We start from the raw sequence: 22,798 nt of genomic DNA, 5'->3' as shown, positions 1-22,798 counted from the left end.
ATGGTTTGCCGATAGAACTATGTGTTTGAGTAGAGATAGACTTTGAAACCTCAAAACAAGGAAAAGGGAGGATTTGCAGAATCATCCCACAAACCCATAGGTTTAGAAGATAGTGCAAAAATGTATGAGATAATGTTGCCTGCTTGGAAGAAAAAAGGAAGATTGTGAGCCGAGCCCTCAAAAGGAGGGGGAGGACAGATTAGGGTATAAAAGTTTTGTGTTAACCTTGTTCTTTGTTCTTTCCTGCACCTGCATGGAGGGAACCCGCCTTTGCAAATGCGTTACAAATAAACTCTTTTCTCTGTATCATGGAACCTTGTGGATTGGAATTCTTTTGGGAGTTTCTCCCGCTGACAAGAGCCAAACTACCATCTGTTGCATAGAGAAAAATCAAAACAAGAGACACAGATCTGGGGAAAATGCCATCTCTTAGCTGCAGGCAGCACCTTTGCATTTTTATTTTAAAAGGAGTCGACAAGGGGATGAATATGTAACACCGCATTGGCAAAAGAATGGCAAAACACAGGTGGTTTGGAGGAAAAATGATTTATTTTAGAAAATGGCATCATTTAGGACAATCACCAATTTACGAACAAGGGAATGCTTTGGTTGTTTTTAAAAATAATGATTATAGGTGTACTTCAAGGCCAGAAGATGTGTGGGAAAGTTTAGGGGATTCTTCCCCCCCTCCCCCAGACAACTCTCATCTTATATTTGAAAATTCCTTTTTTTACAAGGTATTGATGCACTGGGCCACCCAACGCAATCCTGCTTCATCCTTTCCAACTGGATGATCAAGTTCCAAAGCACACAGGGTTGTTGAGGGGGGGGCATTTTCACAATTGCAACTGGAGCAGAAGGAAACTGCGTCTCGAAAGAAAAATCTGCTCATCGTGCCCTCCTGGGCGCTCAGATTAAAGCATCTCAGTGGTGAGCATGTCTAAACAAAGGAAAATAAATAACAGAACGAAGAGAGCCAATATACACTGAGCCCATGACATTTATAAACGGTCGTGACTCCCAGTGGGTATGATCAGAAAATGCCAAGATTAGCAACGGGGGCCCTTAAAGGAAGAGAAACAGATGAAGAGACTCAAAACTATGAAGTTCTTTTTTCCCCCCCAAGCAGTAGCATATTATAATATGCCATCTCTTGACATTCATTTCTGCAAACCCCGGAATAACTGCAGTTAGTTGTATGGTTGGAACATACGAAGGGTGAGTAGGCTCTGCGAAGCCTTAATGCGGTACGTTTGTGGCTCAGTGTGTTTGTGTGAACCAAGCCATTGTGACGTCTAAGCCACGGTTCCTGGGTTTCCGGGTGAAAACTCAACCCTTGTGGCTTAGCTAGAAAACCATGATTAAAATGAATGCTGCTTAATGGAATTTGAGTCCCTTGCGACTCTAATTCAGGGTTTCTCCAACTTTGCTGGCTGGGGCATTCTGGGAGTTGAAGTCCACACATCTCAAAGTTGCTGAGATTGGGAAACATCGCTCTGATCTATTTCTTTTATAGGAAAGGAAAGGCAATCTCTCTTCCACTGGACAGCTTTTGCATTCAACCCAACCAAGAAGGAACACCTCTGCACAGTATGATTTCTTTGCAGGCCAACGTCACGGATCACACACGGGTTGTTCCTTGGGAGTAAATGAAGAAAGCTTGAATTCTTCTCCCCTTTCCTTGTGCAATTACGGATCTTGCTTTTTTCCATGGTGTTTTCGGGGAGAACACAAGCTGCAGAGCTCCTGGCTTGAACATTAACAGCGTCACAGCACCGGAGGCCACATTTTAGCTATTTCCTCGTGGGTAACCTCTGGAATCCACTGGCAATATTCTGCCAACAAATCTGAAAGGGGAAGGTTTGAATCAGAGAAGAGAGTGAATCATCAGCCCCCCGCGATTAAATGCTGAAATTCCTGAAGTCAGCCCGATGTCGTGATTGCAAGCAGGTTTCTGAAACTTCACAAATGTTTACCAGCGTAATAACTAAAACCGACAAAGGGAAAGCACCGTCTTGCGCATCTGAATGCTTACATTTTGGATTCTTCTCCCAGGCAAGCCGCAAAGCTTCCCTGTTGTCGGCGTTTTCAGAGACAAGTGCCTGAAGCAAGGATTCTGTCCTTGGCTGGAGCCTGCAGGAACATCAGGCAAAGGAACTGATCCAGAGGGAAAAATCGATTTTCAATCAAATCAATCCAAAGTTTGCAGGGGAGCAACGCAATTGGTCTCTGGTGCCTGGGTGCCTGCCAGCCAACACTCCTCGTTAGTTGCGACCCATCCTCAAAGTTACGACCATCACACACACCCCTGCAATCACGTGATCATGATTTGGGTGCTTGGCAACCGGCTCATATTTACGACCATTTGCAGCGTTCTGCAGTCATGATTTGCAACCTTCCCAGCCGGCTTCCGAGCCGAAAAGTCAGTTGGAAACAATCAATTCGCTTTACAGCCATTGTGATTCGCTTTACGATCAGGGTGACTCGCTTTATGACTGCCACAAAAATGGTCGTAAAATTGGGTCCAGTCACATAGTGCCTTGCTTAATGACCGCACTGTTTAGCAACCAAAATTCTGGTCCCTATTGTGGTCGTTAAGCAAGAACTACCTTTAGAGGGGCAATGGTGAGCAACATACTTGGACCACGTCTTTAGCATCGTGGCCGGACTCGACAGCAGGCAACGGCTGTAGGCTCCCAAAGTTTTCACAACCTGGAAAAAAAAAGTACCGCTGTATTAATCCCGCAATCTCTGAGCCCAACACCCTTGAAGAACTTTTTCAATCACTCACCACCGACCTTTACGTCTGTTTAATTAGCCTGCAAATGAAAACAGTCTCCAAAAAAAAAAAAAGGGAAAATCATTTCCTTTCCTTTTTTAAAAGGGGCAGGGTATCGGTGGCCTTCTCGTTGCTCCTGGATTACAACACCCATGTGCAGCTACCATGGCTGCCGCTGGGTGGAGACCCATGGTACTTTTTGTTGGACGCAGCCAACCGGCAGACATCAGGTTGGGGAGCACTTAAAATTCAGAGAAAGCCCAAAAGAGCAGCGGATTGTGGTGGGGGCTGAGACAGAGAAGCGCGCACCCACCTTCCCTTCCAGGAGGAACTTGGCAAAATGCTTGAAGCGATCCAGGCCTTCCGGATAATCCACCTCCACTGCAGGAAGCTGCCAACCGACCCGATCTGTGGCGAGAGAAGGGAGAATATAGTCGGTGCGAACCATACGCTGCACTACATGGTTGACTTCAGCTCTTCCTTGTCAAGGAAGCCGTAGAAAGGTAAGAGAATCATAAAGGAAGCCCTGTTTCCTTTGTTGCACATTTTAAGGACAGCAGATGTTCATTTAACAGAGAAGGCAGACTTACAGAAGACACTTGGCCTGTGGCAACGGATGTGGCCCGTTTCGGGACAGTAAAACGGAGGAGGATTATCCAGCGGCTTTTCAAAATGGCAGTAGGGCGGCAGGAGAAGAGGGATCCACTCAGGTTCAACCGCTGAAATCCCTTCAGAAGAGTGGGGACCACCCAGAAAATAAAATTGTGAAAAAGCAGGAGTTTAGCTCGGCTTCCACTTGTCTGAAGACACGCAGGATTTTGAGCCACATACAAAATGTTCCTTCTGAGCGAAGCCATGGAGCTTTCTGGTAGCAATGAGAAGACAACCATCCCTCTGCTCTACAAAACTTTTATTCGGCTTTGACACCCCCATCCCATCCAGACTTGGGGGGCTGATGGGCAATTTTGAGGTGGTATGGATGCTGTCTTCAAAGATCTGCCCCTATGGTTGAAGGGGAGGCCCTCCCATCTTGGAAACAGCTATGGTGGCATGAGAATTGGTGGCCACCACAGATGCATCTGGTCCAAATGGCTATTTGCAGTCACCAATCCCAAGATATGCCAGCTTGCCACATCCCCCCCAAGGAAACACTGAAGATACCAGCAGCGTTAAAAACATTCTCTCTTAATTGTATCTCCTCACCACTGATCTCCAGCTTGAGATGAGAGCCTACTAGATTTTGTTGGGACAGACAGACCAGATTTGGGATCAAGGATTACCCCACCCCTTTGGCGTCAGGTTCATCAATCCCAGCAGGATCATCGGGCAGCAGAATTGAGGGAGTCGCTGCTGATCAACAGCCCGGGACATGCCTTTATTCTGGTCTGGCAATGTCTCAATTTCACCTCTAAACCAGACCTGCAATGATCCATGGATGCTGAGAGGCCAAAGAAAGAAGCTTAGGGTTTTTTTTTTCCAGTAGTATAACACCTCTTATAATTTCATAAGCAATTAATGAAGTATTAGGAAACAGTACCTCCGTTTATTTTATTATTATTTATTAAACAAATTTATACGGCCGCCCAACTCACACACGGTGACTCCATGGCCTTTTAGATCCCTTGTTGGCTCATTTCTAGTTTGCTATTTCTATTTTACCCTTTCATTCTTCTGACACGCCTTTTCTCTCTCCTTGTCTATATTCTTCTTTTAAACCGCATTTAATTAAATAAAGAGACCAGAGCTATTTATCCTGAGAGGCCAAAGGATGTTTCTTACTTTTTAAAGAAGTGATATAATAAAAGTTATAATTTCATAAGCCAATATACCTGTATGTTGCCTTCTTATTCTTATGGGATGTCTTTTCTCTCCCCTTGTCTATGTTCTTTTCTTGAAAATGTTTTTAAAAAACAGAAGGGAAGGAAGGGAAACAATTGCCCATTTACCTTTCATGTACATCTTGGTGGTCTCAACTATTTCCTGATAAACCACAAACTCAGGGAGCGCCTTAAACAGGACGGAATTGGGGTGGATGAATACTGGATCGTCCAGAAGTGGCGACTAGTAGGAGAAAGAAGGGCGGAGCGCAGAAGTAGAAAAAGAAAAGAGAGAAAAAAAACGTATGCTAAAAACTGACATCAACCCCATCTACGCGGCTAAGATAAAATCCTTGGCAGAGGTTTTGTGGCATTTTACAGCAATACTGTGCATTGGTCATATTATACTAGTCTATGATACTTGCTAGTAAACTAGTGACTATTGGTAAGTATAACATATAAGGCACATTTCCCCCCCTTTTTCTCTTCCTTTCTTTGAGTTTTTTCCCCTTAATCTTTCTCTCTTATTTTTGGTTTCTCTAATTACTTTTTCTCTCTGTTTAAAGATGGTTTTAATTATGTGTGCGTGTGTTTCAGTGTACAGGCAGTCCTCGACTTATGACCACAATTTCCATTGTAAGTCATTGAGGTCATAAGTCAACTCACCACATGACCGGACCTGATTTTACAACCATGGTTACCATGGTTAAGTGAATCCAGCTTCTCCACAATCAAGTCCCCTTTTGGGAGAGATGGCTGGTGACAGAAATTCGAAGAATCAAATAGATAAGTAAGTCACGTGACCACAGGACGCTGCAACCAGCCATAAATGCAAGCCAGTTGCCAAGTGCCCAAATTGCAATCATGTGATCGTGGGGGGTGGTATGACGGTCGTAAGCATGAGTACAGATCATAAAGCACTTTTCCCAAGGCCGTCGTAACTTTGGACCGTTGTGAAACGAACGGTCGTAAGTCGAGGGCTACTTGTATTAAGGTGTTTTGTCCATTTTTTCCCTTGTAATTTGTACATAAAATTTATTAAATGAATTCATTAAAACAAGATGAAGGTCCTGGCACTAAAACGAGGGAGAGAGGGAGACCTTGTAGGCGTTTTTCCACTTCTCGTCAAGGAGTTCCTCAGCTTGGATCCTTCGGGCCACGTGGTCTCCCAGCCCTGCCAGGACGATCTGCCTCAAGAAAGTGACCTGCTCTTCTGCAGGGGGCTTCATTTGGGGGTCAACGAAGAGTTCGGCCTCAGGGCAGACGGTGTTCACTTGGAAGGGAACACACACACCCCAAGGTGGTGAGGGTCTGAGCCGGACAGAGGTCGCCCACTTGGATGATGCTCTCAAGACAAGGAAGAGCAGATCCCCAAGAATGGGAGCTGGGGAGAATGGGGGCGGGGGCAGAGCCTTACCCACTGTTGTGAGCTGCCCACGCAAGCGCCGGATTTCCACCATGGCTTTGTAGCGCAGGCCGTTTGCGCTACAGAACTGAGGGGTGCATCCTGCGTATTCACAGGCACCCACGGCCCCTGGAACAGAAGGTGGTGTATCAGCTGAGGTGGAAACCAGGAAACCCCCCCCCCACAAAACTTTGGAGCCCTCCACCGCAAGCCAATAAGAGGAGCAGCTTTACCTAGCATCACCATGAGATCTCCCAGCTTCTGAGCGGGTCCTTGCCCAGCCCAAATCCGTTGCATCTGCATCACTCGGGCCCTCTTCCCTTTGAGGTTCTCCTGCTCTTCTTCACTCATGGCAGGCCTGCATCAGAACGAATGAATGAACGAATGAACGAATCAATCACTCAATCATGCAGGCAACAGAAATGCCCCAAGCTGCTGATCTGCAGAAGCTTTGGGGCTGTGTTGCAGATTTCTTGCTGTACTTCCAGGAAATGTCTGCTTTTCTTTTCCCAACACAGACACTCCTTTCGTTCAACGTACGGAGGCCTGACTGGTATATACTTGCAGCGGAGTGGAATGCTAGAGGCCTACGCATCATCAATTATTCTATTAAAATTATTTAATTATTCTATTAAAATATATGATTTGCACGGGAGATGGGGGAAAAGAACCCAGCTTACCCATATCTGCTCACCTGGAGGACATCCTTTCTCGCCAACTTGATGCTCCCCAGATGAGTTGGACTTCAACGTCCGTTTTAACCAGGTATTTAATAATGTCTAATCAATTCTGCGGGACCTAGACTGTTTCTCAGGTGGCAGCATGTCTTTTTGGGTGACTATTACAGCGCTACTGAATTTTTCTTTGTCTGTGCCTTCGAGTCGATCTTGACTCTTCCAACTCCGGGGACAAATCAGTGCAGTTTAATGGGTTGTTTTTTTATAATCCAGAAACCAGCTTGGAGCCCATAAAACCACTGACTGATGCACAGAAATGGGGATCAGTTTCTTAACAGCCCTGCAGTAGCCTTACCGGTTGAACTCTTCAAAGAACTCCCTCACCGTCAAGGCCGAGACCAAGGCGATGGTGTACGGCAGGCAGTTGTGCTGTTCACTCAAGGCAAGCATCTTGGCGTAACGGGGAGCCACAGGGAAGGAGGACATGATGACCCCCAAGGGGCTGATGGGGCAGCTGAACTTGGCTTCCTGCAGCTTTTCCAACCTGGAAGAAGGAAACAAGGAAATTTGGAGCAGGGTGGTGGAAATAAGGGCGTATATTTATATATGAGAGCCAGTTTGGTGTCGTGATGAAGGCACCAGGCTAGAAACTGGGAGACCGTGAGTTCTAGTCCCGCCTTAGGCACAAAGACAGCTGGGTGACCCTGGGCCAGCCACTCTCTCTCAGCCCCAGGAAGGAGGCAATGGCAAACCACTTCTGAAAAACCTGCAAGAAAACTATAGGGACTTGTCCAGGCAGTCTCCAAGAATCAGATATGACTGAACGGATAAAAAAAAAATCAATGTGCAGTCCCCCTTTCCAAAAAGCCAGGCATCTCATGTTCTGCGAAAATTCCTCCCAGTTAAACACCAAGAAGTTTGCAGCTTTAGAAGTAATTTCCCCCTTCATCCCAGCAAGTAAAAACAATTTTAATAGCTCATCACCATCTCTAAATATAATATAAACCCTCTTCACCCCACAACTCATCTCTTAACTAGAAAACAAAATCCACAAACCTTGATCAAATAAGCCAACCTTCTATTCCTTCCCTGACTGTTTAAGAATCTTAATTTTTAACCCCTTCAGATAGTGCCCCAGAGCTTGTTTTCTGTTCATCTTTTTTTTTACCCAAGAGCCTTTTTACTTCTTTTTTTCTCTCTTTTTACACTTTTTTCCTTTTTTTTGTACTTTTTGTAGTTTGTATCAGCTTTTGCTCTATTTGTAATTCTTAATAAAATTATTTGAAGAGAAAAAAAAGACGATTGCAACTTTAGGTGGGTAGACCTTGGCCAGCTAAAATATGAACTGGTGAAATAATATCCTGATTAAATCATGTCACCCACTCCACAGAAAGACACGACCGAAATGGGTGTCTCCAAGGGGGAGGCAGATGTTGGGGGGGGCACATGCAAATGTGGACTCCCAGTTTTTACCTCTGGAATCAAGGCAAAGGAGGCAATTGTTTTTTTAAAAAATCTCTTTTAGTCTCTTCTTGTATTGGAACAGCCCACAAGGAAATATTAAAAGAGGGTCATTGCCTCTAGGGGGGAAAATGTGACAGAATCTATTTGTTCTTTTCTCTTGATGGCTGGGGAATTCTGGGAGTTGAAGTCCGCCCACCTTCAAGTTGCTGAGGTTGAGAAAGGCTGATTTAGACTGATCTTGGCAATGTAAAATAGACACCTTTATGGGAGTTAGCGAGGTGGCTGATAAATCAACACTTTGCAGTCAAAACACTGCTGATGTCTGTTACCTTCCAGATGTGGCAGGAGCCTTCAAGGCACCAAGGGCTACCAGCAATTCCTCCGCAGCTATCAGCGCATCAGTGGACGGTGGGGTAGGAAATGGGAAATTGATTACCTATAGATACGAAGGACACAAAGGGATGGAAAGATACTCGTAGCAGGATACTAGAGCAGGACAGGAGGAGAGCTGCATTATTCCATGGTGACAAAAAAATCACCATGAAAGGAGCACCTTTCTGACTTCAGGTAGTCCTCGCTTAATGACCATTCGTTTAGCAACGGTTCAGACTTACGACAGTGCCGAAAAAACAACTTGCGACCTGACTATTACATTGTAATAGTCTTTGAAGGAACCACAAATCTCCTTACCTGTTTGTTTGTTTGTTTGATAGAAATAAACAAGGTGCTTACGTTTAAAAAATAATAATAAACAAAAGCTAGGGAGGGCATTGACCAAAAGAAGTGCTGAAAATGGACTCCCACCTTCTCAATGTTCAACGCTTTCATTTGGAGAATTAAATCATCCACAGGCCGCCTGGTGATCTCAGGAGCAGAGAACTGTTCAAAATCACTGAACACAGCCGAAGAATAAAGCCTGGAACACAGAGACAACAAAGGGAGCAACAGAGATCAAAACAAACCTTTAAAAAAAGGGGTTTCTTGCTAGAGGCTAACAAAGAACCATTTTTAAAGAGCTGTTTTAATCCCCATCGTTGTCCGGGGATCAAACGGGGTGGGGTGCTTCTGGGCTGCACACAAAGGCCAGAGACCTTGAGACCTACCACCTTGGCACACTGTGGACTATGATACCAGCTGCTCTAGCCAGCATAACCAATGTTGAAGGATGCTGGGAGTTGTAATTGAGCAGCAGCTGGTGAGCCAGAGGGTCCATCCTGCAAACATCTGGAACGCCTCAACTCTTTCTTGCACCCCCTGGGCCATCTCTGGTCACAGTTGCCAAAAATGGATACTGGAGTTTGCAGCCATTTTGAAGTAGGAGAGACACCCATACACGGATGCGTTCTGGGTCTGTCAGCTGCATATCTCCATATCTAACTACGTGGAGATGTAAATGTGGAAGTACGTGATGCGCACACCTGCCCTGGGCTGGGGTTGGACTAGATGTTCTCCGAGATCAATTCCAACCCATACAGACACAGATGCTACATTTCGGAGGGCCTTCCGCAGAGTTGATATTGTCATCGTTCGCTATTGCTGCTGTTTACACAATGTTGTTTTGTTGCTGGGATTAAGGACGTTTCGGGGTGATTATTAAGACTTCTCCCAGGACTCCTAAACTGCCTTTGTGCGTTCAACAGAACCAAGAGGATTATGGACTGTGATGGGATAGCAGTCGGTTTAAAAAATAAATCCAAGCGTGTGCGCAAATACTGCACAAAGGTACACACAAAACACACAGTGCACACACCAAGGAAGCCCTTCAAAGTGCCCACCCACCGAATCAGAAGATCCTGCCTTCACCCAGTGGGTACCAAGGACTGACCAGCCTTGCCCTAAGAACTAGGAAACTGAAATGGTTTTTCCAAAGATTTGGGCCTTTCTGATTTTCTGTCTGTAAAGAAAAATGGAAAAAAAAAAAGGTTAGCTGACCTGTAACAGTGGCCTGGCTCCGTTCGGCCAGCTCGGCCCGCCCGCTGGTTGGCAGAGGCCTGGGAGGTCCACATGACCTTGAATGATGAGACGCCGGTGACCTTGTCGTAGAAGCGTTTCTTGACCTTCCCGCAGTCAACCACGTATTTGATGCCCGGGATGGTCAGAGAAGTCTCTGCCACGTTTGTTGCCACGACACACAGCCTTGTCCCAGGAGGAGGGGGCCGGAACACCTGAAATCAGGGCCAATTTTTGAGGGATGAAAAGACTATCCCACCAAACTAGCAATTCCTTCTGCACAGGGTTTCTCCACCAGGGCTCTGTGGCACCCTACGGTTCCATGAGAGGTCCCTAGGAGATCATGATTTATTTAAAACATTATTTCACATCTGGGCCACTTCACATTCAAGAGGTAGGTTTCATTCTTTATTTTCGGTTTAAGAACACGCTGATTGCATCTAGACAGGCCTACCCATGAAACAAATGCAATAATTTTGTAACTTCTGGCCCATGTTTGAGCCTGAATATGCAGGGGTTCCCCGAGGCCTGGAAAATATTTCAAGGGTTCCTCCGGGGTCAAAAGGCTGAGAAAGGCTGCTTTACAAAGAGATCTGCAGTGATGTTTTCCCACATTGGGGAACTCCATGGTTCCAGCCAGCCATCCCTTTTGGGGCAAGGGGTAGTTTTGCAAACTTCAGAATCCACCCTAAACAGATGCTTTTGTTAATGAATCCAGTATCCCCAGATATTGGGGTGATTAGTCTTACCTTGGCTTGCTTCTCAGGAGCCAGCAAGGAGTAGAGGGGAAGAACATAAAGAGGGTGGGAAGAATCCGGTTTCTCATCTGCATGCAAATTATAAACAGGGGAAAAAAAATTCTAAGTGCTGAAAAATTTAGCCTGCAAGGTTATTAGCAATCTGCACCTGCAACGGTGTCCCTTCACACAGCAAGACCTCTGCTATATTTTATTGGTTGATCATTTACATTAATCTGATGTGTTTTCATTTTAATTGCGCACCCCTGTAAATCCTTGGGAAATACGGCAGTATAAAAATATAGTAAGTAAATAAATATATTTTGATATGTTTCACAGATCAGAGCTAAGGGGCAGGGGAAGAAGAACAGCAGCACCTTTTTTCTGGAAGCTTCATGAGAACTAGTCCCTTTATGACTTCATTTACAAGATTTACTTACTATAAATCTAACAGAATGCTTACTTTAAAAACGGGAATATCTATATTTAAGAAAAAGTCTTCTGCTGTTAAAAAAAGCAATTTATTTGATGAGGTTATATAACAGTGTGCTAACTTAACACTCATGGTTTGTTGAACAAGCCAGAATTCTATTTCATGTATGAATGTGAAGGCAAAATCTGGCCAGAAAATAGAAAAAGAGACTGAATCAGATGGCGTCTTCTCTTATTATGGCTTAACAGGGTGTTACTCAGGCTAATATGGCTTGATCAGCTAACCATGGTTAAAAACCTCTCCAGTCTTCTGTGCAAACTCAGTCAACTTCAAAACCTTTGGAAAAGACAAACCTTCTTGCAAGCAATCTTCTCCCAGATCAAGGTCAAGATCCGAATCAGCCAAGGTCGCTTCTTCATCATCATCCCCTGCCGCCTCTCGATCTTCATCTCCTTCATCAACCGGCAGAATAGAATAATTATCCAGATCAATTTTGGGTAGGGTCTGGAAACAAAGAGGAAAAAAAACCTAAACACTAAATGACCTTCTGAGTTTGAAATTTAGAGGGCATTTGGGCGCAGAGAAGCAGATGCTCAATCTTCAACATGTTTGAAAATTATGAATGTGTTGGATAAACTAATGTAAGAAGATAACCAGATCGCTGTCTTTCACAGAACTCAGATACAGGCTACTTAGGAGATGAATGTGCAAAACTAAGCTACACTTTTGGGCTTTTTTAAACAAGGAGCAAATATGCAAGAGAGTAACAAATTCTTTTTTTCACACCACCTGCATTCTTACTTGCATTCCAAAACGCACTGCAGGTTTACAGCCCTTGTGAGCTCTCGAACTGAGAAAAACCCTAAAATATCAGCATCCAAACAGCTTCTTTGGTCAGCTAGAACAGAACCGATGCTAAAATAAATCAGATTTCATCTATCTGGCTTTGGTTCCGTTAGCTGCTTGGGGAGAAAGGCGGGACGAAATTCAAACAAAGAAAGGCCAAATTCCTTCATTTCCCAGGCTGTGACAGATCTTCTAAGCCCTTCCTGGAGCCCAGGGAAAATTTTGCCAACCTGAAGTGCGTGCTTCTTTTTCTGCCTGGATTTCTTAAATCTTCGGAGGGCTTCCAGAGAATCGTCCTCGTCTTCAGGCCCTGCCAAGAACAAACCCAAGTCTTTCTCAACCAGGTCTGTGAACGTTAGTAGCCAACAGCGCAGAGGACTGAAATTTTGCATCAATGAAGATGCAGCACGGGCAAAAAGGGCGGGATGAATGCAAAACGCTAGAGCAGCATTTCTCAAACTTGGCCATTTTAAGATGGGTGGACTTCAACTCCCAGAATTCCCCAGGCAGCATGGGGAATTCTGGGAGTTGAAGTCCACTCATCTCAAAGTGGCCAAGGTTGAGAAACACTGCTCTAGGCCTTGGGAGAACCACACCTAGCTTCCTTTTTTAACCACAGTTTCTCTTTTTCCAGGATATCAATCCTTTCAAAGATGCCACAATCGAAACACACACACACACACACACACACACACCAAGAGTAGGAAAGTTGTGGTCCCCCTGCAAAAAACTACAGATATTTGCATCTCAAGGAGCCCTCTCTAGTCAACCATATATTGAAAAAATATGTAAAACCATTGGATAAGCTCCAGAGCAGTGTTTCTCAACCGTGGTACCTTTAAGATGGGTAGACTTCAACTCCCAGAATTGGCTGCCTGGGGAATTCTGGGAGTTGAAGTCCACCCATCTTAAAGGTACCACGGTTGAGAAACACTGCTCTAGAGTAAACTGTTCAAAATGCTGATTTAAGGGAGTAATCAACAAGGCCAGAACTTCCTGGCGGGGTTCACCTATCCCTGGACACCAAGGATCATCTCAGAAATGCGTAAGGCTGGGGAAAACCAGTTATTCCGAGACCATTATATTTTCTGCCTGAGCTAAGAAATGAAGAAAAAATAGTTACGCATCCCTAAAGATCTAAACCGAGTTGCTTACAGACATTTAGCGCACAGTTAAATAACCTGGTGCCCTCCTGAAGCTTGAACTTACACCTCCCACAATCCCTTGGCCAAGCTAACATCCCAAACCGCTGGATGGCCCCAGGTTGCTCCCTCCCAGACGAGAGAAGAAAAGGCTGCATTCTCGAGGACCGAGTGCCTTCTTCCATGCTGCCATTTTAGCCAGCATTCATCAAAGAACATTGGTGTAATTCTCAAAAACTCCAAACTTACCTGGGGTGGCATTTCTGCAAAAGGGAAAGGCCTTCCTTAGCCTCCTACACAGCGAGTGGACTTCGGCCTGCCCAGTTAGGAATACCAAAATCCCCCCTGCAAAAGGAAGGAACGCATTTTAAACTGGGCCACCAACGGGAAAATTGCAAGGAACGTTAAGCATCCATTCCTGAAAATGGAAAGCTTTCGGCTCCCTTTGCAGAATGTCAAAATGTCTGAATGCTGGAAGACCTGGCTGGTGATGATGTGGAAGGGTATGTGGGAAAGGCCTTGGGAGACAGGGCGAAGAGATACTGCCTAGGGCATGGTCAGATAAGAGAGGGCAGAGCCCGCAGCTGCACAATGGGTGGGGCAAGAGACTCAGAAGGGACCCTCCCTAGCTTCCTGGTGGGGGGGAGAACTGTGCTTTCAGACTTGCAAGATTCTGTTAATGGATCCTTACAATAAAGTAGAATTAGCTCATCTGGTTGTGATTCCTGTCTGGTCTACCTAGTAAGTCTGACATGATGTGGGGTTGGCATCCAGCTTAGGTGGCCTGGTTTGGGTAGAATGCAGATTGATCTATGGGGAATCAGAACTTTACAGCCATGGGCCCAGCACAACTATGTGCTGCTGCTGTTTTCGGAGAGTTCTGTTCCACCCCCTAAAGTCAAAATTAAATGTTATGAGTCTCTCACGGCAACTGGTTTTTCACAAGCCATCTGACCTGTAGGGAGCATTCGGTGAATTTTGCAGACCTTCCGAAAACATTCCCCGCTGTAATCATCCAGCGGAGTCCTCTTGTTAAAATGAACGGCCACAGGAAACTGCCTTGCGTCCACCTGGCGCAGAAAAGGACCACGGGTGAAAAACGTGCCAAATGACAAGGGGACACAAAAACGGTGATCTGAGCCCAGATTTAAACTGACATCATCAGGCGGTTCTGGATTAAATTACCACGCGGTTCCTTTATTTTTTTTTTTAAACAGAGCGCTTTCAATCACTGCCTGCTGTGTATTTTATGTTTATTTTGCCCTGGGCAATTTTAAAAAAAAAATTGTATAACACGTTTTCTTGGCTGGTTTTTATTTTCAATGTTTCGTTGATCCCTATATGTTTAAATAGAGACCCAGTTTGGTGCGGTGGTGAAGGCACCAGGCCAGAAACCAGGAGTCGGTGAGTTCTAGTCCCACCTTGGGCACAAAGCCAGCTGGGTGACCTCGAGCCAGTCACTTTCTCTCAGCCTTAGGGAGCAGGCAATGGCAAACCACTTCTGGAAAACCTGCCAAGAAAACTGCAGGGACTTGTCCAGGCAGTCTCCGAGAATCGGACACAATTGAATGGATTTTTAAAAAATTAAATAATAAAAAAAAAGACAGGGTATAAAAAAAATTGCTTTCTGCTTTCTATTTTGTCCACAGCTGCATACTGTACATCTAACAGATTTGCTGCATAAAACCTTAAAACACGAACGCTGCAATAGTTTTTTTAAGGAATTACAAATCCTTCTTTCCTTCCATCCTTCCTTGCTTGGTCTTTACATGGTAGACTGGGAGGCCACTTTCCAACAGCACGGTCAGGACAAAAATTGAATTTTATTTCAAGTACATGAAACGTACTAACCGTGTTGTATGGTTAGTCAAAAATATGAATCAAAGTTCAACCAACTTAACAAGCATGTTTTGCGCAGAGGAAATGTCCTGAACCTACTTCAGCTCACCCTTCCCTACTGGCTGGCTGTCTATCCTTAGCCGACTTTGGCTGATCTTGAAAAAGCTAATCAGGGTTGAGCGTGGTTAGGATGGATGGGACACCACAAGGAAATCCTACAGCTGTAAGACGGGCAGGGAAGTCAAAAAGACACCTTAGCCAATTGCACACCATCCCCAAATGTTGACCAGGAGAATTCCACAAACACATCCATAAAGTCATCAGGCACTAAACTCAACTTGAAAGTGTTTATCTTTGCCAAACTAAAGGCCGAATTAGAAACACGAAGGCCTGGTTGTGGAAGTGGCAAAAGGAGGGTTGCAATTAAACAGGGATTGGAAGTCAGTCTGTTGGGTGCACGTGCAAAAACCTCATTTACTTTTCCTCTCCCCCCCTGTCACTTTTCACCTGGATAACTGGAGGAGAAACAGGGAACAGCTTCTGGTTAGCAGTGAAATCTTCCACTCGCAGAGTAGCGGACATGATGATCAATTTCAGCGGCTGCCCTTTCTAGGCACCAACAAACAACACAGGGATTAGAGGGCTGAACTTTTAATGGGAGGATGAAAAATTAGAAGATTTTTCTTGGGAAGGAGGAGGAAGAACATTGGGGGGGGGGAGAAAGAGCTCAAAACGAATGCTCCCACGGTCCCTCCCCACGCTGAATGATGCTCAGAACCCAGCAACCCATTTTTTTACTTGGCCTTTAGCTTGATGGAACGTCGGACTGATTTAGAAGTGAGGCATGTTCAGTCACAGATTAAGCTAAGCCCAATGTGAAAACACTACAGGTAGTCCTCGCTTAACGACCACAATTGGGACTGGAATTTCAATTGCTAAGTGAAGCAGCTATTAAGTGAATCCTACCCAATTTTACAACCTTTTTTTGCAGCAGTTGTTAAGTGAATCACTGCAGGCGTTAAGCAAACCACGTGGTTCTTATGTGAATCATGCGGTTCCCCAATGATTTTGCTTGCCAGAAGCCAGCCAGGAAGGTCAAAAATGGCAATCACGTGACTATGGGACACTGCGCCAGTCATAAATGCGAACCAGTTGCTACGTGCCCGAATCGTGATCCTGTGACTGGGTGGGGATGCTGCGACGGTCGTTAAGTGTGAAGACCAGTCGCAAGTCGGTTTTATCAGCACTGTCGTAAGTCCGAACCACTACTAAACAAATGGTCATTAAGTGAGGACTACCTGTACAGACATTTAACTAATCTGTCTTTTTTACCTTGGCTCGAAGAGGCACAATGCGAGATAACAGACCGATTAAGATGTCGGTATACACGCTCCTTTCGTGGGCTTCGTCAAGAATAATGACGTGATACTTGGACAGCAGGAAATCCTGAAGAAATGGAGAAGTGGAAGAATTTCACATCTGTTTGCGAAGCTCATCAAGCAAGACTTAGAAGAGATGGGTCATCTCAGGCTAAACTGCCTCAAATCCAACCAAAGTGCCTTGCAGGGAACAGTTGCTCAACAGCTAAGACACGAAATTTAAATCTCATGGGGGGGGGGGACTCCCCCAAATTTATGAGTAGGAGGTATTCATCAGGAGGAGACCCAAGATGTAAAAGCTGCTTGCAGGAATAGTTCAGGCATTTGATTCAACAATGGAACAAGACAGCGTTGGAAGTTTCAAGGCCCTCAAAAAGGGGATGAAAAAAATCTCCCTCCTCTTTCATTTAAGAATCCAACCATTGTTTTTTCGGGCAGGGGGGATGAAGCAGGAAGAAGAGATTATTTGGCCCCCAAGATCTCTTCTTGGACCTGCCAAAGCGAGACAGTGTGTTAAGCACGTGCGTTAAGCACATTTCAAAAGCATAAGAAGAAAAAAGTCTTCACCTTCTGGATTTCTTTCAACAGCACACCGTCGGTCATGAACTTGATTTTCGTGTCATTCGTCACGTTCCCTTCGTACCGGATTTGGTAGGAAACCACGCTGGTACAGAGAACGTGGAAACAGTGATGAGGTTGCCAGGCTCAAACCACAACGCACAAAACTGTCATGATACCATCCAGCCCATCAAGTTGGGCGTCGATCTCGCTGGATGCATTTAGAGCAAGCGTGAAGAGCAAATAAATGCTTACTTAAATAACACCACTATATTGCATACATCCCATATAATATACATTACTATATAATATGCAGTCTATATTTTATGCTTCATATCTTGCATTCCTGTTTTTATGTATTTATATTGAATTGTTTTAGCGACTTGCCGTTTTTATTATTTGTAGGTCGCCCAGAGTCGTCGTACGTGAGATGGGCGGCAGAGAAATTTAATTAATAAACAAACAAACAAACATTATGCTCCTTAACTCCAAACATCACCCTGCTTAATTTTGCTAGCTGTCATTTCAAAAACTCAGATAACGCCTTTGACTTGGTTGGGTCAGGCAAAAAAAAAAAATTAACCAAACCAGGGAGTGAATGGAAACGGGCTCATAACTGTATGGAAATTGTTCTAAAAAAACAACATTGATTGAAGCGATAAACATTCCGAGGACAGGATCACCACATCACTTCCCAGCTACTTAAATTCCCAGTAAAATCCGACCCACATATTAATGTTGCCATGAACAGCCCAGTCCTCAAATTGTTCTGTTTCTTGAACCCGAAACAGGCGCTGGAAGTTGGCAGATTTCTCTTTCGACAGAAAGTTTTTTGACAAGGATATCTAAAACCGGGTTTGGAAAGAGGCTGCCCAGGCATGCTTACCTGGGTGGCAAATTCATTTCCGCTGCAACACGCTGAGACATAGTTATCGCTGCTACACGCCGAGGTTCCGTAATCCCGATGATGCCGCTGGAGCTACAAACAGAACTGAGATGAGATTTTAGTAAACCAGCTGGAAGGAGGGGATTAACACCTTTAATGCAATCCAGTTCCTTTTGGTTTTACAGACAACGAATGAGAAGCCAGGTTATGACTATACAGGTAGTCCTTGACTTATGACCATAATCAGGACCGGAATTCCCAGCGTAAATCATTGCAGTTGTAAGTCGGGTCACCTTGTGACCGGACCCGATTTTATGACCATTTTATGTTGGTCATTAAGTGAATCGCCGTGGTCATTAAGCGAATCCAGCATGCTGGCTGGGGAACTCTGGGAGTTGAAGTCCATGCGTCTCAAAATTGTCAAGTTTGAAAAACGCTGGTTTAAATCATTATTCGCACCAGAGCTTCGTGGAAGCAAAGGCTTGATTTGATTTTATTCCAGCAAGCACTGACAGATGCCACCAACCAAGGAACGGAAAGTGAATATGAATGCTGCGCTAGGAACCCAAAAATCCATACCTCGCATAGCCTGCTTCGTAGAGGAACTGAGGCACTTGCGTGGTTTTGCCACAACCTGTTTCTCCGCATACGATAATAATGGGATTCTCCCGCACGGCTTCCATTACGACCTGCTCTTCTGCAAGGATTGGGAGCTTCAACCTGGCTTCCTTTGACAAACAAGAGAAACCCCTTTACAAAGAACGGAGGTTAGCGGCTGGGGGTGGTAGCCCAAACTGCAAAATCAGGTTTTAATACACATTGCTTTGGAGTTTTAAAACCCCCTGGGGTTAAATACTCCACCCTAAGAGCCCCTTTCGTCGCAAGCTACGGGTAGCTTCCTATTTTCCACACCAGATGGTTTAATTGCTTTTGGTTCAGCATGTAAGCCATGATTTATTACTGAATGCGACACGAGCGCCCAGCTAACCGGGGCTTCGTTAGCAAAGCGGGGCGGCGGAACAAGGCATGAGAACATTCTCTGTGGTTTGGATTCAAAACTGACCTGAATCTCAGAGGAGCGATCCACCGGAACGAAAACTGCAGGTTCTGACACGGGCTTAGAGGCAGCATCCCTCGGCACAGAAGGTCTATCAAGTTTTTCTGGCAAGCCGAGTGGCGATTTGGAGGATTCTGTCTTTCTGGATTCTGTCTCTGTGCTGGCAGAGGCTTCTGGGCGTCCCTTTGCAACCTGTTCTTCCTCCCCCGAATCCCCACTCTCCTCTTCCTTCTCCATCTGTTCCTCTTCTTCTTCCCCCTCCTCCTCCGATCCAAGCCTGCTTCTTTTCCTCTTTGCCCCGCCAACGCTTTTGATTTTCTTCCCCCAGCTGGCACTTGCTTCTTGGACCGACCTGAAACACCAACACTGCATTGAAGCCCAGTTCCACCTCAATCCCCAAGCCCTGAAGAGACAGCAGGGAAGAGGACCATGCCAGCTTTCCCGCTCCAGGTGAGTGGACGTCCACTCCCAGAATGCCCCAGTCAGATGCACATTTTCCTAGGAATTCTGGAGGCTCCTATATCTGGGGGTGCCCAGAAAGGCTGGCTTGCCCTCTCCTAACATTATCTCCATCTCCCAACGGGTATATAAAATATAAGCTCAAACGTGTGCAGAAAGGCGCCATCCCACCAAAAATGTGTCCACGTTGCATAAATAAAATGGAATTAAGTGAGCTTGACACTTGCTTACTCACCTTTTAGCCTGGAACATCCGCTTTCCTGTCCCTAGCTTGGAAGTGGTATACAGGAGTTTCATTTCGGCCTCAGACACCTGGACATCGCTCAGCTTTTTCAGCAGTTCAGCTCGCTAGGATTTCCAACCAAACCGAACAGAACAAGCCACGTGAGCCGAGGATGCGACAGGCTTCCCCTGCATCCCCGAATTGCAATTTTAAAGTGTGGATTTCCTGAATCGATCACCCACCTTCTCTTTCTTGGCTTTCTGCTCCAAAACCTTCTGCAAAATTTTCTTCCGCTTCTTACTCAGGGGCTTCGGCCTTGGAGTTTTATCGCAAGCGGCGGGTTTCTCCCGGGGTTTTCGAGATGGAAGGACGAGGGCGTTGCTCTCGTCCACTCCTTTTAAGATGGTTTCATCTGGAAGGGGGGTGGGGGAAGAAAGAGAAAGAGGTCCTTGCCTGGCCAATGGCAACCCTACTTTGCTGGCCCACCTCCACACGTGTTCACTCTGAAGTAAGTTCCATGAACTCAAGGGCTGCCTTAGTCCATGGACGTCAGACTGATAGATAACAACTAGGACTGCATGATAGATGGATGGATGGATGGATGGACGGACGGACGGACGGACGGACAGACAGACAGACAGATCGATCGATCTCCATTCAATTGTGCCCTATTCTTGGAGACTGCCTGGACAAGTCCCTGCCCATTTTTTGGCAAGATTTTTGGAAGTGGTTTGCCATTGCCTCCTTCCTAGGGCTGAGAGAGTGACTGGCCCAAGGTCACCCAGCTGGCTTTGTGCCTAAGGTGGGACTAGAACTCGTGGTCTCCCAGCTTCTAGCGTGATGCCTTAACCACAACACCAAACGGTCTCTCATCTTTCTGGTAAGGGTACAATAACATAAGCTTGCAAGGCTGAAAGTCTTTCTCCCCTGCTTTCCTTTTACGCTCTGGAAAACTAGGGAGGGTCCCTCCTGAAATGCTTCCCACACCCTCCCTCCTTCTGTGGGCTGAGACATCTTTTATGGTCTGCCAGCAGCTATCCAGCCGGAGCGAAACCAGTCAAACCTCCATGTACAGACATTGTCTACTCCCGCATACCACGAGGTGAGTACAAACAGCAAAAGTGGTTTACTGTCCTAACAGTCAGGAACCACGCTGAGATGAGGAGTAGGTCTCTAGTGTTTATTACTGCTACATAAGACAGAAAATCCTAACAAACTGAAGAAGTATGGGAAAAACCCAGACAGATAAACCCCAAAAGTTAAGGCGGGTCTGATCTGTGTCTCTTTGAATGGCTGCTCAACTCCTCAGTACTACGCATGCGTTTCCCCCCCTGGATAGAGCCCCCCTCCTGCTCGCCATCAGTACTCATGACATTTACGTCCCTTTCTAGAGAAAGCCTGTACCTTAATGTTATGGCAGCTCCAAAATCATTCCTGACATTTCCAAGGCCTCAGAACCTCTCTATCTGAAGGCCCTCAATTTCCCATAGGACAATTCCAGGCTCTCGGCATAAAGCAGATTCTACATCGCTAAACCAGACCTGTGGAGTCTCTCAAGGTAAGTTTTGCCACAGGATAGCCTCATAGCTAATGAGGACCCAGAGGTCCGGGTTCAAGTCCCTCCACACTTAGGCAAGCTGATTGGATTGGGCTACCTTGGGCCAGGGATGTGTTCTCCTCCAACTTGCCTATCTCGCAGGGTTGTTGGGATGGAGTTTAAAAAAGAGGGGAGACACTTGGAAAAAGGAAGGGGTAAGTGAAAAAAGTGACACAAACCCAATATTAGTAATAATAGTAATAGTCAACTCAGGGAAAGAAGGCTGTCCATTGCTGGAAACAGGAGATTGGGTGGAAAGGAACCAGTGTATAACGTTAGTTTGGTTTAGGGAGAAGCACGGAATATAAACAGCAGTGAAGACAGAAAGTATATTTTACTTTGATCTTTTGGGCCCGTCCCTCTCTCTCTCAGCCCAGCCCACCTCGCAGGGTTATTTGTATGGAGAAAATAGAAGTATTAGGTAGGCTGAACGCCTTGAGTTCTATGTAAAAAGGTGGACTCATCAGCATCATCACCACCACCACCGGTTTAGGGAAGAAAGTCTGTTCCAGACGCCTTGAGTTCTATATAAAAAAGCGGAATTATCATCATCATCCATTTAGGGAAGGAAGGCTGCCCGCTGCTGGAAGCAGGAATGGGTCGAATGGATGCCTCGTTCCAACCGGTATATAAAGTTAATTTGCTTTAGAGACGAGGCACAGAATATAAACTGTATCGAAGACAGCAACAATAAGCCCTGGGGTATGCTATATTTTGATCTTTTGGGCCCGTCTCTCTCTCTCTCTCCTTCTCAGCCCAGCCCACCTCGCGGGGTTGTTGTTATGGGGAAAATAGGAGGCAGGAGAATTAGCTAGGCTTGAGTTCTACATAAAAAAGGCGGGAAAAAAATAACAACAACAACAACAACATTTATAATAATTCACCTCCCAGTTCCAGCTGCACAGGCTCCTGGGGAGCGTGGGCCCCCCGCCCGGGCGACCCCGGCAGCCGCGCCCGCCAATTGCGCCCCTTCCGCGCTTTCCCCATCGGGACGCGGATCAACAGAGCCGCCCACGTGGAGCTCCGAAGCAACCACTTCCGGCTTCTGCAGTCTCATCTCGCGAGACCTCGCCCGGCCCAACCCAGCGCCTCTGTTCTCCTGTACAAAACAGCTCGTTCGAAGGGGGCGGGGCTTGCCGAGCTCCCCCGCGGGCGGGAAGCAAAACGCGGCGGGAAATCCTCTCGTGGCGGAACGGGACGAGCAGGGCGATGCTGACGAGGTTGCCAAGGGGTGGTTTATTTTAATTGATATTATTAATAAATGAAAGCAACCTTATGCCTGGAGGCGACGTTTCTGCTCCCTTTTTCCTTTTCCTTGCGCTGAAGTTTAGGTTGTTTCCTTGTTTGCATTTTTCAACAAAACCAGAATTTTCAGGACCAGTAAGATAGTCATTAAGCCCCCCCATCAGCTCCAGACTATAAATAAAAAGTTTCTTGGGAGTGTTTCAGCAGTAGCATGGATGAGTGCATGAAGTCACCCAGATGTTCAATCTGCATCTAACAAGATATGGATGCAAACCCAGATTCCTTGCAAGGCAGTGCCCATATTC

General features: G+C 45.8%; 1 protein-coding gene across 1 annotated transcript; it reads right to left on the bottom strand.

The window, feature by feature from the left end:
* Positions 1-530: 530 nt before the first annotated feature.
* On the bottom strand, positions 531-22,283 carry DHX37 (DEAH-box helicase 37). The gene is made up of 27 exons (XM_063315298.1): positions 22,133-22,283; positions 19,894-20,063; positions 19,664-19,776; positions 18,976-19,321; positions 18,492-18,640; positions 17,913-18,005; positions 17,036-17,132; positions 16,422-16,535; positions 15,597-15,698; positions 14,206-14,320; positions 13,500-13,595; positions 12,339-12,418; positions 11,616-11,766; positions 10,842-10,918; positions 10,075-10,307; positions 8,947-9,058; positions 8,472-8,578; positions 7,034-7,222; positions 6,235-6,359; positions 6,014-6,130; positions 5,697-5,869; positions 4,726-4,840; positions 3,370-3,507; positions 3,093-3,187; positions 2,639-2,712; positions 2,036-2,133; positions 531-1,847 (listed from the first exon to the last, which is right to left on the bottom strand). The coding sequence occupies exons 1-27, from the start codon at positions 22,233-22,235 to the stop codon at positions 1,768-1,770; spliced, it is 3,462 nt and encodes a 1,153-aa protein (XP_063171368.1). The 5' UTR covers positions 22,236-22,283; the 3' UTR covers positions 531-1,767.
* Positions 22,284-22,798: the final 515 nt, after the last annotated feature.

This window comes from Candoia aspera, chromosome 15 (genome assembly GCF_035149785.1).
Source record: "Candoia aspera isolate rCanAsp1 chromosome 15, rCanAsp1.hap2, whole genome shotgun sequence".
NCBI lineage: Eukaryota > Metazoa > Chordata > Lepidosauria > Squamata > Boidae > Candoia > Candoia aspera.
Note: the sequence above shows the minus strand (reverse complement) of the source record. Positions and strands in the feature narration are given on the sequence as shown.

Coding starts and splice junctions, on each gene's coding strand:
- DHX37 (XM_063315298.1), bottom strand. CDS start 22,235: ATGGGGAAAGCGCGGAAGGGGCGCAATTGGCGGGCGCGGCTGCCGGGG. Junction 10,308..10,841: donor CTCCTGAGAAGCAAGCCAAG/GTAAGACTAATC, acceptor CCCTGATTTCAG/GTGTTCCGGCCCCCTCCTCC. Junction 5,870..6,013: donor TGGGCAGCTCACAACAGTGG/GTAAGGCTCTGC, acceptor TTCCCTTCCAAG/TGAACACCGTCTGCCCTGAG.